The sequence below is a fragment of the Larus michahellis genome, chromosome 9, assembly GCF_964199755.1.
Source record: "Larus michahellis chromosome 9, bLarMic1.1, whole genome shotgun sequence".
NCBI classification, from domain to species: domain Eukaryota; kingdom Metazoa; phylum Chordata; class Aves; order Charadriiformes; family Laridae; genus Larus; species Larus michahellis.
The window spans coordinates 21,626,118-21,643,155 of NC_133904.1; the positions used below are offsets into that span (position 1 = coordinate 21,626,118).

The following is a 17,038-nucleotide window of genomic DNA, read 5'->3' on the forward strand; positions in this document are numbered from 1 at the left end:
AATCCTCAATGGAGAAGATTTTATGATGACTTCTAAAAACTGTACTATGCATTTAAATGAATACAAACTAGTTCTGTGGAGGGAAAAACATCCAGCAGTTATTAAAGAATCATTTTTTTTTTCCAAATGTCAAATTAAAACTATATTTTGCTCAACAATTCTAGTTTGGAAAGCCAAAATGAAAAAATAGATAAGAAGATGGGCTGAGATAGAGACTCGAGTCATTAGAGTGCAATTGATTGTGGAATTTGATATTAAAGGTGGAATGCCTTTTACCCTTTTAGTCTCCTACACCACTGATGACACTAGTCTTTGCAGACTGACATTCTAAACCCATTGGGAGAAGATTTTTAGTGCTCTTCACTAGTCTTATAATGAATTTAATAGCATTATTCTTACATTTGTATTATACCCACATTTATGAAGGAATGCAACAAAAATCATAGTACTATGAAAGTTTCAATTTTTTTTTCCCCATGAATTTTTAAAATGAGCACAGAGCTCAGTTGTAGCAGATAGCAGATAAAATAATTAGTGGAGACTAGCACCGTTAATGGCAGATTCATTCTGCCTGTCTCAGACACATGTGGCCAAATTGTTTCCTTTGGCCATTCAAAGAGCCTAGATCATGAACATGAGCATGAACGCTAACTCATGATACTTCAAAAAACTCCATACATTCACTGAATTACTTGGTCTGGTATTTGTGTACTCATCAAAGAAAAAAATCTGCTTCTTTTCTTGAGATGTCATTTACCTATTTGCAATTCTTGTATCCTCTTCCTGAAAAAAGGTACTAAAATGTATTGAATGAGTTTGTTAGTAGAAAATACTGTCATGAAATAATAATAAACTAACATTCATGCATGCATACTCTCAAATCCCTATAAGAGAGCAAAATAACAGTGAACTGACAGAAAATATAAGTCAACATTTCCCAAAATACAAGATAAAGCTTTCTTGAAGTTCTCTCATTTGTCATCTACATCTCTTGTCTTTTTCATCCTCACTCTCAATCTCTGCATCTTTTAGTCAAACATTATATGTAACAACATTCAATACAGTTTACCCAAGGAAAAGAGATGCTTCTCTGTGTTTGTCCTGGTGATGTACGGGGGAAGAGTCTACAGCACACCGCTTCCTTTGCAGCTCATCTCTTTTCATATTCCTAACTCTAAATTCTCAGCCTTACTTTTGAGGCCTAAATATTTCCTGGCTGCCTCTGGGACAATTATCTTCTGTGTATGAAACCCTGAATATTTTGAGCCAGGAGCTAATAAGAAAAATAAAATAAATAAATAAATAAAGCTATTAGTTAGTTTCTTATATTCCCAGTGCTGCACCTTATAATTCCTTTCATTAGCCATTCTGTTTTGAAGACTGCTGTGTAACTCTGGCCTCTGTGATACTGCAAACACAAACTGTCTACTAAGTAATGCTAAGACCAAGTAAAATAAATCATCATAGCTTGGATATGTTGGTTGAAATGAAGAGATTAATTCAAAGCAGTGATCCTTAATATTACAGGCATCCCTCCCTCCCTCCCTCCCAAAATCTTCTGAGAGAAGCTTCACATTGTGGATTGCTTATCTCTTGTCTAAATGATGGACTTTATTCTACTAATCTTTGGTGCCTACGATGCGAATAACAACTGAGATAGATAGCTACTTAATGGACCCGTACCTTAATGTCCCTATAGCTCATATAGAAATATGGTGTCTGTAATCTGGATGTCTAAATGGGAGCAGATGCATCCCATCTGAAAGAACTACCACACACCATCAGTACAAAGGGATGACATAGCTTCTCTTTTTTTTTCCTGTGCATCCTTTCTTTGCAGTTTACTGAAAGCCTTTTTGCCTGAGCTTGACTTTCTGTAATTGTGTGCATTTTGCCTAGTGTGCCAAAGAAAGAAGCTATTAATGATTTATCCCCCTTCGGCATCTTTGCAGCTGTGGCGTGGCAGTCATCCGTGGGTTTACCACAGTTTTACAAAAATACAACTGAGATGACGTTTGTGATGGACATTCAGGACTGATGTTGTTCAGTAGTCTTCATCTCCTATTAAGCACGCTGCAAAAAAAAGAATTTGCATCATGAGCATCCTAGCCAGAAGAAGAAACTTGGTGCATGAGCACCCATTCAACCATGGTTTTCTCTGAAATTTTTCATTTCCATGTAGGTCCTATGATGCCACTACTATGTGACCAAAGAAATCAACAAGATTCTCTGTCATCCTGTATTTATCTTTATTGTCAGCCTTAACCTGATTCAAAAATTCAAAAATTTCAGTAAACAGGAAAAAAAAAAATCTTCATTCCTAAATTAGAAGAATTAGAATTCCTAAATTAGAAGAAATCTTAAATATTACTTCACTGGACTTTGAATAAACTTTAGGTAAACAAATATTCAAATATGTAGGTGGATAGACAGAAGAGGGAAATGGGAGATTTTTTTTTTTCCCTTTACTGTGTTTAAAGTCTCTCATCCAACACTGTCCCTCCCGACACCACTTCACTTGCACAGATGCCCACACACACACAGGTCCACCCCTAGAGACTCCCAGACCCTGCAGTCCCTCTGGCAGCTGGATGGGACTCCCCTGGTCCCTCTGGGAATAAGGTCTTCAACTGGGATGGAGTTCATTTACCTACATGTGAGATAATGTTCTATGCTCCCACTCCTGCAAGGGGGAAAAAGAGACACATCTGAGGTGCAGCTTATTTCGTCGTTCATAGCAGTCTCACTGCCAAGATGAAGTTCAGGATTCAATATGTGCGTGGTTCCTTCTTTTACTGCAACATGCACCCCTTGTTTTAGCAGCACGGGAATGACAGATCTCTTCAAGGATCCTGTCTGGCCCCTTCCCAAATAAGATTTGAATATATTTTAGTGGTATCATAATTCTTGTGACCTCTTTTGATCAGCAAGGGTGGGACCAGACGCCGTCTTTCCCATCTTGGTTTTATCTTCTGATATTATACCTCAACGCTTTGTGCTTTCATGGCACACTTCCTTTCACAGAGCACACATCCACGATATCAAACCTGGACAGGACAGAAGAATATTTGACACTGACAGAGGTTCTGTAGTCACCCATTAATTTTTTGCTAGCAAATTAGTCTTTCACGGACAGGATACCGTGGTATTATGGAATCAACTGAACACAGATATCCTGATAACATTCGTAAGAAAATGATGGAGAGAATCATTGCTGGCATATTGAGAGGGTAAGAATCTGACAGACACATTTCTGGATTTTTCTGCGATAGACTAGCCTGGCTGTGGGAGACAAGATCATGGCTATTTATCTACATAAGGACATTATGATCTGGCTGGGTGGATAATAAGACACGTCAAAAAACCTGCTTGGAAGACTGGGGTCAGAGGGTAGTTGTTAATGGGTGATATTGTGCCGGGAGGCTGGTGACAAGTGGAACACCTCAGGGACGCATCTTGGGACCTGTTGTGTACAACACCTTTATCAATGAACGAGAGGTGGTTCACTTTTCTCAAGGCTACCGATGACACCATGCCGCAGGGACCAGTCAGTATACTTGAGGACAGGTTTACTGGTTTTGCCTGGGATAGAGTTAATTTTCTTCACAGTAGCTTGTATGGTGCTATGTTTTGGACTTGTGATCAAAACTGTCGGTAGCACGGGGATGTTTGAGCTATTGCTGAACAGTGCTTGCGCGGCATCAAAGCCTTTTTCTGTTTCTCACTCTGTCCCTCCCGCAACGCGTAGGCTGGGCTGGGGTGCAGAAGAAGTTGGGAGGGGGGACAGCCAGGACAGCTTACCCCCAATGACCACAGGGATATCCCATACCCTATGACACCACGCTCAGTAATAAAAGCTGGCGGCAGGAGGAAGGAGGGCCATTCAGTGTCGCCATGTTTGTCTTCCCAAGTAACCATTACACAAGATGAAGCCCTGCTTTCCTGGAAATGACTAAACGTCTGCCTGCTGATGGGAAGTAGTGAATAAATTCCTTTGCTTGTGTGCACAGCTGTGCTTTACCAACCTGTCACGCCCCACTCAGAAAAGAGAGGAGGCAAGTGACTCAGATTCGCAAACCCGCAGCAGCGCGGGCTAAGGTGAGACAACTCTCAAGGTCCATATACAAACATTTATTAAATTCCCATAGTGATTAATATATGTCTTGACTAAGTCTAACTAATGATAATTGGTTAGGTATACAAGAATTTATGGTGAGCGGTACTTAACAACAGATATACCATGAATTATGGCGAGTGGTAAGGTATGCCTTGCATTACATACTTAACAACTTTAAAAGAAAAGAGAAAAGAAAGAGAACCAGAAGGATAGAGAAGGAGGGAGAGAGCGAGACAGAGAGATAAGGAGACCACTGGTCCTGGTTCCACGGCTGTTCCTGCCAATGGTGGGGTAAAAGCACTCTTCTGTGTATCCCCCAGTGGCACTTATTTTCCCCTTTTATGTTCACCACTACGGGGCAGTTTCAGCTCAGGTTTCTGCTTCCCCCCCAGGTGACATGTAGCATGATTTGGGTGGAGAAACGAGTGCTGTAGTCATATATGTTTAGCATGATTTCGATAACTTTCATTAGCATATACAGGGGTGTCAACTTTAATATGCATTTCACGAATAATGAGGCAAAGGTCATTCATCGGGCACAGTAGCCTTTTGAAGAAACAAAGCACTACAAGAAACAACAAACTACGCAGATTCCTGTTATATTGTCCTTGCCTAAAAGCAAGGGCTTGTCCTAAAAGCAGGGCTGTCCTGTCACACCTCTGGGCCCATCCTGCGCTCTCAGGCCTCCCCATGAGTCATACAAGAGATAAGCAGGTTTTAGCCTTATCAGTTCTTCGAGCAGAAGGCCTGCATTGTCCAGACTCCACATTATCCATCTAGACTTGCTAGTGTTTGAGACATTCCTCAGGAAGGCTCAAGGGCCTCCTCCCCCTCCCCTTCATCTCTCACCATCTGTTTCATGCTTCCCTCCAACTGCTTCTCTCAGTCTTTGTTTAGGGGAAATTACGAGTCTCTTACACAACCCACGAGCTTTTACACTTTTACCCTTCCAATTCTCTCCCACATCCCACCAGCGGAGAGTGAGCAAGTGGCTGTGTGGGGCTGAACTGCCTGCCGGGGTTAAACCACAACAACAGGACTGTCAGTCATTAGGATCTAGACAAACTGGAACAATGGGCCAACAGGAGCCTCATGAATTCAACAAGGACAAATGGAAAGTCATGCACTACAGGGGGAAGAACACCCATGCAGTGATACATGTTGGGGACTGAGTGGCTGCAGAACATGTCAGATGAAAGGCCCCGAAGTTCCTAGCAGTCATTAAGATCATAGGGCCAGGTTCTTCACAACGGGCAAGGCACAACAGGCATAAGTTGAAGCAAAGTGGTTCAGGCTGGCTACAAGGGAGAAGTTTTTCATGACAAGGACAGTCAAGCAGGGGTTGCTCAGAGTGGCCGTCTCCATCCTGGGAGGTTCTCAAGACTGGACTGGAAAAGCTCTGGGCAATCTGCTCTGATGTCCTAGGCAGAGATCAGGTACTTCTAGTGTGGCATTGGACTAGAGACCGTCTGAGGTGCCTTTCAACCCGAACTATCCTATAAACAAATGTATAATACATAAATTGGCTTTATATATCACCTAGGAGAAGATACCTTTTGCTTAACAGCAGTTACTTATGAGCCAGAAGTGTAGTCTCAGTTGAACACTTCAGATCCCTCTTATAGTCAGTACAGAAGGATAAGAATATCTGTCATGCGTTTCATGTCACCCTCACAGATGAGTCAAGCTCAGAAAGGTGTATCTTCCTCAATGACAACTTAAAGAACCAATAAAATCTCAGATCATGATATATCTTACAGAGCATGAAAGAAAATTAGGTCTTTACAACAAAGCCAGTCACCAGCGTTTCTGTTATAATCAACAGAAAGAAACAGTAATTTCTGTAAGGCAATTCAATTTACCTGTTTTGGACCATGGTGTACCTTGGTGATTAGCCCCAATGCAGAAGTTAACAGATCCTACACAACTAAAAGCAGGGATCTGCTTTGGAGCATGATCCCTTGCTCCCTGTCCTGGTGTACAGTCACTCATGTCTACCCATGCTGACGGCTAACCTCCTAACGTTGTGTCCACGCTGCATAACTCTTGGCCCAAGTGTCATTTAGGCACTGTGTGATATTTCTGCTTCTCAGGCATAATGCTTCTGCATGTACTTATTTTTCATTCAAAATGCTGAAAACAAAATGAATGGTAGACTGCAGCCCGTCAAAGTACCGTTTTTATATATAATCTGATGCTGAGGATGTGTGTGTCATTCCCAAGGCCATGCCAGGGGGTTTTGTGCAGGTGTTGGAGGGCAAATGACTGATGAAGTAGTTGTGGAAGACTGGTTTTAGTGAAAAGAGTGAAATCTGGCCTGATGTCATCCACTCTGCTAACTCATAAGTAGTTCTTTAAGTGAGCTATTTGTAGAATCACACCCAGATTTCATTTCAGAGGATAATATTTCATTCTTTCTATCTATCAGGGCAATCAAAAATGGACTAGCATTTTTGTGATTTCAATGGCTATAATACAATAACCTCAGAGAAACCTTGGGGTTAAGTTATTTAGCAATGGAGACGCACCCAAAGTCTAAGCTTGTTTCTCTGTATGCACCGGAGTTGGTCTCATCACCTAGCTGTCATGAATCCTGATTTAGATGACTTCTCATAGTGTTAAATTATTGTAAAGTAACAATAAAATGTGGTTTGGGGATACATTTTCTTCATAAAAGGCAAATACACTTTTTGTCAAGGCATTAGTTTCACATGCCCCAAGTGAAGTATAAGAAAAACGGAATGGCGTTTAATCTGAATCAGTGAATTCAGAAAACTGACCAGGCAAACCAAGACAGAAATCTACAAGGAAGGAAACATATAAATATTTTGTAAATTTAAAATTAAATATTAGCCTTTGAATGTTCATGTGTATTTGTGTCTGTGCACTAACAAGAAGAAAAGGGCAATTCAGATAGTAATTATAATAGTAATGAAAAGTAAATGAAATGGTGTGCAAAGAAAGAAGGGAAGAGGAAAAAGAAGAAAAAGAGGAAAGTAAAACATTGTATAGTCCGGGAGACATTTCAGTTTACAGTAATAACTGTTCTGTAATCAAAATACAACAAAGAACCTGAACATCAACAACAGTCAGTCTTGAAGTGTTCCCAGCTACAAAGAATGAAGACGATGGTGTCTGATGACAACTTGTCCCAGGGCCTTCTTGAATGCCTTGTTTCTCAAGCTGTAGATCACTGGGTTCAGGAGGGGTGTGACCACTGTGTAGAGCACAGATGCAGCCTTGTTGAGCTCTGAGGACAGGTTGTAGGTGGGACGGACATACATGGAAATCATTGTACCATAGTATATAGTCACTACCATGAGATGTGAGCTGCAGGTGGAGAAGGTAACTCTTTTTCCAGAAGCAGAGGGTATCTTCAGGATGTTGAGAATTATAAGTAGGTATGAGACAAGAGTCAACAGAAAGCAGCTGGAAAGGACCAGGAGAGAGAGGATGAAGATGACAGCTTCTGTGACAGTGGTGTCTGAGCATGAGAGCTTCAACAGTGGAGAGATATCACAGAAAAAGTGATCAATGAGGTTGTAACGGCAGAAATGCAATCTGGAGACCATCAGACAGGGCAGAAAACCAGTAAAACCACCAGTGACCCAGGAGCCCACAGCCAGACAGGTGTAAGACTCAGCAGTCATGGCTACACCATAGTGCAGGGGTTCACAGACCGCAAGGAATCGGTCATATGCCATCGCCGACAAGAGGTAGCACTCAGTGGCTCCAAGGGAAACGAAGTAATAAAGCTGTGCCATGCATCCTGAGAAAGAGATGGTCTTCCTCTGTGCCAGTAGATCGGCCAACATCTTGGGTACAATTGTGGTGGTGTAACAGACTTCTAGGAAAGAGAGGTTCTTGAGAAATTTGTACATGGGCGAATGAAGTCGTGGCTCAAGTGTCACCACTGAAATAATAATCATGTTTCCCAGGATGGTGAGAATATAAATAACCAAAAACAGGGTGAATAGCAGGATCTGGCAGCGTGGGTTGCTACTGAAGCCCAGTAGCCTGAATTCCAGTACTGCTGTGACATTTGTCATCTCTTGGAAAGAGCTAGGAATTGTCTGCTAAGGAAATAATCAATATCAGAATATGTTAACTTTCAGGGGTGAAAGCACTATCTATAAAGGTTATGGCTCGCAAATAAACCTTTGGGAACAGCATCAAAGTCACTACCAGTCTGTCTTTCTTCTCTCCCTCCCTCCCTCTGTTCCTCCCTCTTTCCCTCTTCCCTGCCTCCCATCTTGCTCTTTCTCCCTCCTGAAATGTAAGTTTTAACATGTATTTCATGAAATTCACATAAACAATTATAGAATGAATTGCAAATAGTCCAGTAGACAGCCACTCTCCACGCTTGCACACAGGGATAAGTGTAAGAAAGTATATAAATATATAAAGGTATCACTTACACTAATCCATAGTAAAAATGTATACATAAACTTACATGTATATAGCACGTGAACTCAGACACAAACACACCAAAGATCTGCTTTTCATTGAAAGAAATATAAAAAATTATATACATAATCAACAGTGATTATTGCATTGAAGAACCCCACTCGTTAATACACACGTGATTTTTTTATAAAAATGTAATACTCATTTGCATGGTCCTGAACATACACATACAAGGGCACATGTAAGAACTCTCTCAAAATGCTCTGTCATGGAGGAGTACAAACTTGCACACTGATTCACCATCAATCTTATAATTTCTTGTTAAATACCATGAGTAAAAATATAATTTCTACCCCAAGAATGGAAACCATAGAGAATAATCTGTTACTAGAAATTGATTAAGAGCAATGTAGTTCATAAGAATAAACTCCATTTCCCACATCCATAATAGAGCTGATGCACACAGCAATGGTATCTAGTTACTTACATACGAACCAATATGCATAATATTGAGTATATGCCCAATTTTTACAGCTCTGTTTTCCAAGGTGTGAGCACACTAGGTAGTGCGAGGTTTCAGTCTGCATTCAGGTCCTTGTCTCGGACTGGATACTTCAGCCACTTACGTTTTTCTGGTTGAGGCGCAGTTAATGTCAGTATCAGAAAAACAGTTACCTGGTGAATTTAATCATCCTTTACTCTGTAGTTTGAGTCTCATTACTAAACTATTGCAGTGACTACAACATCATATTGGATAGAAACCCTTTTAGACTGAACTACCACCTGGTCAGTCTTGACTTTCATAAAAATGGATAAAGATAAAGCCTGAACTGTACCAAGCATTGATTTCAATTGTTGTTGAGGATCTCTGGGGAGTAATCCCATGGGTGGAGACTCACCATGGGGCACCCTAGCAACATGAACTGATGACATATCTGCAAGGAAGAGCTTCTTCATAAGAGAAGAAACCGTCTGGAAAACCTGCATCCAAATTTCACCAAAAAACATTATAGAACTTTCAGCTAACGTCCCCTCCTCCTCTGAGGCTGGCAGAGACAGGAGGTCACTAGCGCAGGCACAAGCTTACACACATTCACAGGTCCCCTTTGCATCGGCATAGCCTCTCTGCTGGCCAGGACCCCTGCCTGGGCACCAGCCCTCTTCCCCACCCTATGGGTGCCCCATACACCAGCTGGTCCAGCTTGAAGCACACTGCAAACACCCAGCGCATCCCAATGTCACCCCACACTCCCAGGTCCCGCCAGACCCCTTGGAGCCCAGCCAAGGCTCGAGTCTTGTCTCTTTCATGTTCTAAAAGAAAGCCTCTAATTCCCACTCCAGTGCCTCAGGGAAGGAGATTTCTATCCATCTTTGTGGGGCTCCCCTGTTAAGTCAAGTAATGCAGAGCTCCTTGGCTTACCTTTTCCTCTAGGGTCCCATTCTCAGGGCAGAAATTGCAGTGTTTGCCCTCCAGCCTGCTCAAGAATACCCCCAAGAGCAGAGGTCCCCACCCGGCTCGTTGATCTGGAGGAAGGATTCTGTGTTCAGTTTCAAGGTGACCTGGATTCAAAAAGAAAAAGGGACAGTCTTCCCCCCGTTTCCTGTCTGTGTGAACAGCACAGCAGGGGTGTCCAAGATGCTGTGGTAACTAAATGCTTCACTGGGAGATAGGGCCACAGGAAATACACATTTCTCACATCCCTGGTCATGTTGGCGGTGTAAACTCACCCTTGAATAGAGGCACAGTTCATTCCTACAGGAACAATTTCAGGCCAGGAACAGAGCCTCGTACTACTGGCTTCTTCCAGGAGTCAAACAAGAGCACAAGGGAAGCCAGTCTCCTTTGTAGAAGACTATGTGGAAATTGTGCTGATGATCTATAGCTCAGGGACAGAGGCAAACAACTCAGGTGCCAACACTGAAGAAAGGTGATCAGAGAAGTACCAGCTCATCAGGCAATAGTGGGAAAGAGGAAATACTCCTGTCTCCTGCCTCCGTCCTCGTTGTAGCCCCTACCCAGTTTGTGTTGCTTGTTTGTGTTGTTGCTCAAGAAGGGCTTGTCCTATGCGCTAGCGTGACATGAGAAGGGGGAGAAGATGCATTGGCATGCCTTAGTTGCACTTTCTCCTCTGATAATGAAGACAACAGAAGCTGAGACAGAAGAGGTAAGATCAGGGAAGACAAGTGTGTTTGTATGAAGAGAAGTCAATCTAATGCCTTCTAAGACTGATAGGGACAAGGTTTAGTGGTGGCTTTGTCAGTGTTAGGTTGATGGTTGGACTCGATGATCTGAAAGGTCCCTTCCAACCTAGATAATTCTATGATTCCAAGATGGAAGTGAGGAAACATGCCTAAGACAAAAAAAAAAAAACAAACCCCAAATCAACAAACCAAACAAAAAAGTTTGAAATGGCTTCTATGCCTGAAAGACTGTTGACGCTTCCAGTCAGACAGCCTGACTCAGAGTCCAAGGGTCTCCCTGTTTTTCCCATGACCTGCTGATGGAGACATTCCTGCCCTGGGATGGGTAGGATGCAAAAGGTCATGCTGGCCTTGGGTCTTTACTGCTTTTCTCATCTCAAAGCACCTGTCGTCTTCTCAGCCTCAGAAGGTGATAATGGGGAGCTAGGAACCAAGATGCCTTATGTCTGTCACGTGTCCAGAAAGGCAAGTGGCGTAGAGCAGAGGATGACAAATGGCAAGAGGAACTCAGAAGGGCCCATTTCCCCACGCTGTTTGAGGAATGAAGAGCTGTAAGTCAGGATGGAGTGACCAGAGGGAGTCATTTTGCCACACCCTCTCAAGAAGCCTTCTCCAACACACAGCTGGGGCTGCTACCTGTGTAGCATAAGCACTTTTTTTCTCAGTAGGGAGCAGCGTTTGGGTGCAAATGAGCGATGGCCCAGAGTGAACAGTGGCCTTGAGCCTACACACTTGGACTGAAAAAAAAATCAAACCATTATTTTTCTGGCCACAGAGGAACCAACCATGTCATTCCTAAGCCTCTTTTTCCTTCATTCCAAGCATGGAGCTGTGGATTGTTCCAGGCCATGTTGAAAGATTTTTTACATCCTTGGCAGACTATAAGTCAAAAGGACACACTGAGGGCTTTGCTCTTTGTGTATCCTTCTTTCCTCTTATCCTCCACAGAGCCTTCAACCTAAAAATGCTATGGGATTTGACAGTTTGACACAGAAATGCTTCTCATTAACAGACTTCACTGCCCCAGTGTTCTGGAGTTCAGGAGTTTGGAGTACCTGGAGATCCATGCTTTCAACAGCCAAACAATGGAGAGACAAATTGTGTTCTGAGATGGGCAGTAAATCCCAGTTTATCTCCCATCTCAGCTTAATCACACAGGTCTCAGGAGAGGTTGCTGCAGAGCTCAGGTGTTGACCATGTGCCTTTTCTGTGATTTCATCTTAGAGAGCACCTGTAAGGCAACAAGGACCATGTCTCTAGGGCTGCTGAGGAAACATCAAATACTACAGTTCCCCCCTGATTTAGTAGATGGAGCACAGAAACAAGAGAAGGACTGCAGAGGTAGGTAAAAAATGTCTTGGCTTGACTGGAATTTCTCCCATAGTCATGGAGTTACCGTAAGCAAGCTGAGTTCAACTGAGTCTGAACAGTTTCTGTTGTTCCTTGAACTCAAATATCACCAAATTTCTGTTAAGGGCTTAGGACACAAGTTTACCATTCAGCATCACAAGCTAATGTCAACGTTGTTTTTATTTTTCTCAGATACAGCATGTTCCCTTCAGAAAATATCATTAAGGTCAGTTTAATCTTATTTATTATAAGAAATTACAGTCATGCCTGAGAACTTGTGATATGCTATGTTATGTTAAAGTGCCTTTTCTTATTGGTTAGTGGTGGTGGGGCAGTGTTGTCATTTATAGTGATTTTTTTTTTTTACGTATGGAAAATGTTTTCATAGTTACTTCAGTTTAAGAGAAAAAGAAGACATCCTGTGTGTTAAAATTTGATAGGATGTTTTAGAAATGGCCATCTGCATTCTCAAGGCAGAATTTTGAGGGAAGTTAAAAAGAAAATGTACAACTGACATGAATTAGAGAGTGCTTACCCATCAATTGTAAAAACATGAAACACGTGAATGCAGAATGCAGAGATTCTTTTGAAAATGCATAAACAGCAATCCATATTTTTGTTAGAAATATAACCTAGAAGTGAAGGAGTGCTCACTTGAAAAGAAATTACCAGAGGGAGTAGAGGCAAGACAGAGGTGTGCCAAAGGGTAGAATGGAAGCTCTGGAAAAGAGTTTGGAAAAGTAAAGGTGAAGGGGTCAGAGGCAATGAGGAAGGGATGACTCCCGCAGCACTCAACCTGAGGACTTATATTGGGATCCTGAGCTCTGTGGCCTCCCTCTACAAACAATGAAGAAAAATGGAGTAGAGAGTCACCAGAGAGGCCAAATCAGAAGTGATAAACCAGAAACCTATCTGCACAGTAGTCTGAATCATGCCTTGGATGTACCTTACCTCTGCAAGCTCACCTAAGAGTGGGATCCATCTTACCAAATGGGATCACCTGAAAGCTAATCATTCTGTCTCAGACAGTCATCGAGGTTTCCTTTATGGTCAGTGGAAAGAGGAACGTGCCTTTCAAAGCCTCCTGAAGGAGACCTTGGCTACCTAAGTTTGGGTACCAAAGATAAAGCGTTGCCTTTTCCTTTCTAAAGGCCTTATCTGTCTTTCCTGCCTTCCCAAAGACTATATTCGCTTCTTCTAGAGGTCTTGCTTCCCTGAGTAAACCAGGTCCCAACTTAAAGTACAGGTTGTACCATACTGTGCTGTACTGTAAAGTAACTGACTCAGTATTAGCGATAACTGTCTAATAATTCTACTTCTGATAATGCACATACACAAAATCACACAACCATGGCATTTGTGCTTTCTTTTCAACATACATATTCCAGGAGACATCTGATACAACTGATTTTACCTCATTTTAGCCACTGATAAGCATATGTACCTGAACTGACTATTGAAATACCTGTGGCGGTTGATGGAGAGAAATACATTCTTTTAATGGGCAACTTCTCAGGTCCATTTTAGGCTTTTACCTCAGAACGAGGCAAATTTGTCTTCTGGCAGTTCCTATCTCCACCACTGGAGAATCATTTTCTCCTCGATTTACCTCTGCGTAAATCAGTCGAGGCAATCTCCAATCCTGAACAAGCTTTTAAAAAGCTACACATTCTTTGGGCCATTTTCTCTTTCAACTCCGGAGGCTGGTATGAAGCCTCTCTTTCCTCTACTGAGGACAGACTAATGTAAAGGCTTATAGGCATGATCATGATGAAGTGCCCTGAGAGGTTACAGCGTCTTTCTTGAGCCATTTTATCTGGTTGTGACTGGTAATCAGGTTTACCCTGAATTCTGTGGCTCGGAGTTAGGAGGTGTCTAAATGCAGATACTCGGTTTCATTGTACAGATCCATGAGGTTCTTGGCAGATGACTTCCAGGAGAGTAGAGTGAGACTGGCTCTCAATCCTAATGAAAATCTGCAAACCCTGTGCTTGGATAACGGAGTCATACAAAACGGCATGGGACACCTATGTATAAGCACCTAAATGTCCATGCATACATTTGTCATGCAATGCTTCCTAAGCTTTCAACAAAGAGAGTGCACCATGACAGGTCATCTCTTCCATTTTAAGATTTGTAATTATCATGTGTCCAAGCTCCAATGCGAGGTGACTGAGAGTAGAATGAAACTATTAATTTAAACTAAAATCCTCTGGAGGTCAACTATTGTTCTAACAGAACATGCACATAACTAACACAGACATCATAGCACGTTAACATGAAATAGGTGGGAGGGTGGAAAAACAGACTTATAGGCTGCTGGACACATTGGGTGGGATTTATCCTCACAGTTTATCAAGACATCTAAGCTTTCAGCATCTGAAACACAGGCATCTCAGAAATGATTGAGAAGCCTAAGCCCAGCTCTCTAGATTTAGATGTCATGGGCTGTCCAGCATATCCACATGGGGCTCACAAACGTGATACGAGATCCACAGGAGTGCACCCTGCCTTCCCTGCATGGCAGATGGTGGCCAGGGTGTGCACCACGTCTTCTCCGAGAGCAGCAGATGCCTCACTTTAGGACTGGAATTGACGCTGAATTTCATGTAAGCGGCTGCTAACAACAGAGGGCTATTTGGCTTGACTTAAGAAATGTACCATGCTGTTTCATTGTTGTCACTGTGTTTTTATTGTTCCAAGATGAAATCCTATGAAGAAGGGACCACTGAAAATAAAACTTCTGCAATCGTATTTGTTATCCTGGGTTTTTCTTATCGCCCAGATATGAAAGTCATCTTCTTCATCCTATTTCTATGTATTTACATCATCACGGTGCTGGGAAACCTGATTATTCTTCTTGTAATTAACATGGACCCTGTCCTGCACACTCCCATGTACTTCTTCCTCACAAACTTGTCATTCCTGGAGATCTGCTACACCTCTGTGACCCTGCCCAGAGTGCTGGTCAGTCTTCTTTCAAGTGATACGTCCATCTCTTTTGCAGGTTGTGCTGCACAGATGTATTTCTTTCTGTTCTTTGGGGCGACTGAGTGCTGCCTCTTAGCTGCTATGGCATATGACCGCTACCTAGCCATATGCAGCCCCCTGCATTACATGGATATCATGAATAAGAAGGTATGCATGCAGCTGGCTGCTTCCTCATGGATATGTGGCAACCTCGTGGCCCTTGGGCACACTACATTTATCTTCTCTTTGCCCTTCTGTGGCTCCAAAGTGATCAACCATTTCTTCTGTGAGATCCAGCCAGTGCTGATGCTGGTGTGTGGAGACACTTATTGGAATGAGCTACAGATCATTCTGGCTGCTGCCTTTGTCATCCTGATGCCTTTTCTGCTCATTTTGGTGTCCTACAGCCTCATCATTTCCTCCATCCTCAAAATCAGGTCTGCCAGAGGAAGGTATAAAGCATTCTCCACTTGCTTCTCACATCTCACTGTAGTGACGTTGTTTTATGGGACAGCTGTGTTCATCTATATACGTCCCAAATCCAGCTATTCACTGGATGTGGACAAGGTGCTCTCTCTGTTCTATTCTGTATTGACCCCTATATTGAACCCTATTATCTACAGCCTCAGGAACAGGGAGGTGAAAGGGGCTCTCTTTAAAATGAGAAGGAAGCTATTTCACCCCAGCTCCTAGGCCAGTTCCCCTTGGCTGAACAACCACCCACAAATACCTCACCTCTTGCACCTGCACGTTGCCAGAGGGATATAGGAAAGACCAGTGACCGACATATCAAATCCCACCCTCGCATTGTAGAGACTTACATGCAGATGAAATGAACTCCACCCGTGTGACAGGGACACTAAACCCACCTTCAAGGCAACATTTCATGCCATCAGACTCCACCTCACCAATCTCACCTTCTGGTGAGAGTTCCTCTGTCAACGCCGTTCTTGTTTAAAAATGTTATGTAAATGTTGTGTGACATAACTATAGACAGCGTTGGTCTCCACCAAAATTTTTACGGAGATAGCTACCATGTCTTGTGCCTGCATAACATTTTAAAGACTGCTTTAAAGGACAAAGGAATCGAAAGAGGAAAGACGACGTTTCCTTCCTGTTTTATACAGCTAACATTTTTGTTACAGACGTCAACAGAATTGTTTCAGAGTTGATAAGCAATTCTAAAGACATGCATTTGAATTGTGGCTTATTTATATTTTCAGTGTGCTCTTATGCAATAATAATAATCTTGATGATTTAAAGGTGTTTTAATTGTCTGGATTTTGTTTTTTTTCCAAATAACTTTTGCAAATTAGTATCAGTGAAAAAGTGTAACAAACAAAACTTGTTTGGCTGACTGCCTTTGAATATTGTGTATTTCCACACTCCTCCCTCTCTATGATTTAGCTGTAACTACTTGAGAAACATTTCAGATTTTTAAGACAAAAGAGGATCTTTCGTTCTATTAAAAGTATAAAACTTCAAAACAGTGGAGCAGTTCAATCTACAGATTTCAGTCTTTCCGTATATGTCGTACATAATGTATAAAAATGAAAACACAGGATGTCAACCAGTAAATTTTCATTATACAACCAGTAAATTTTCAAAATACAAATATTTTCAGTTTTCTTTTTTGAAGGAAGGCTATTATTTTCTGAGAATCTAAATCTTTTCACATGTGTTTTGTTCAATGAATTCCATAAGGATTTGTGTAGAGACACATATGTATGCAGACACACGGCTGGGCATATGCAGATGGACATGTATACGCCTCTGTATGTCTCTTACCCGTGGGCAGGTGCCCCTGGCGCAGCCCATGGTCAGCAGTTCCCAGAGACAAGCTACAGGCTGGCGGGATGCTCTCAGAGGGAAAGAAAAGGCCTCCCTGGATGGCCAAAGGTGTTTCGCTCTCACTTGTATTTACGCTATTTCAGCACAGGATGGGGTTTTGAGCATTCAACTGGAAAATCAGACATACGGGAAGGTGCAAGG

General features: G+C 42.3%; 2 protein-coding genes across 2 annotated transcripts; one reads left to right on the forward strand and one right to left on the reverse strand.

Moving 5' to 3' along the window:
• Positions 1-7,227: 7,227 nt before the first annotated feature.
• Positions 7,228-9,956, reverse strand: LOC141748276 (olfactory receptor 11L1-like). The gene is made up of 2 exons (XM_074600041.1): positions 9,945-9,956; positions 7,228-8,193 (listed from the first exon to the last, which is right to left on the reverse strand). Exon 2 carries the CDS (start codon positions 8,164-8,166, stop codon positions 7,228-7,230), a length of 939 nt encoding a protein of 312 aa, XP_074456142.1. The 5' UTR covers positions 8,167-8,193; positions 9,945-9,956.
• On the forward strand, positions 7,671-15,739 carry LOC141748277 (olfactory receptor 10C1-like). Its single transcript, XM_074600042.1, has 2 exons — positions 7,671-7,693; positions 14,830-15,739. The coding sequence occupies exon 2, from the start codon at positions 14,864-14,866 to the stop codon at positions 15,737-15,739; it is 876 nt and encodes a 291-aa protein (XP_074456143.1). The 5' UTR covers positions 7,671-7,693; positions 14,830-14,863.
• Positions 15,740-17,038: the final 1,299 nt, after the last annotated feature.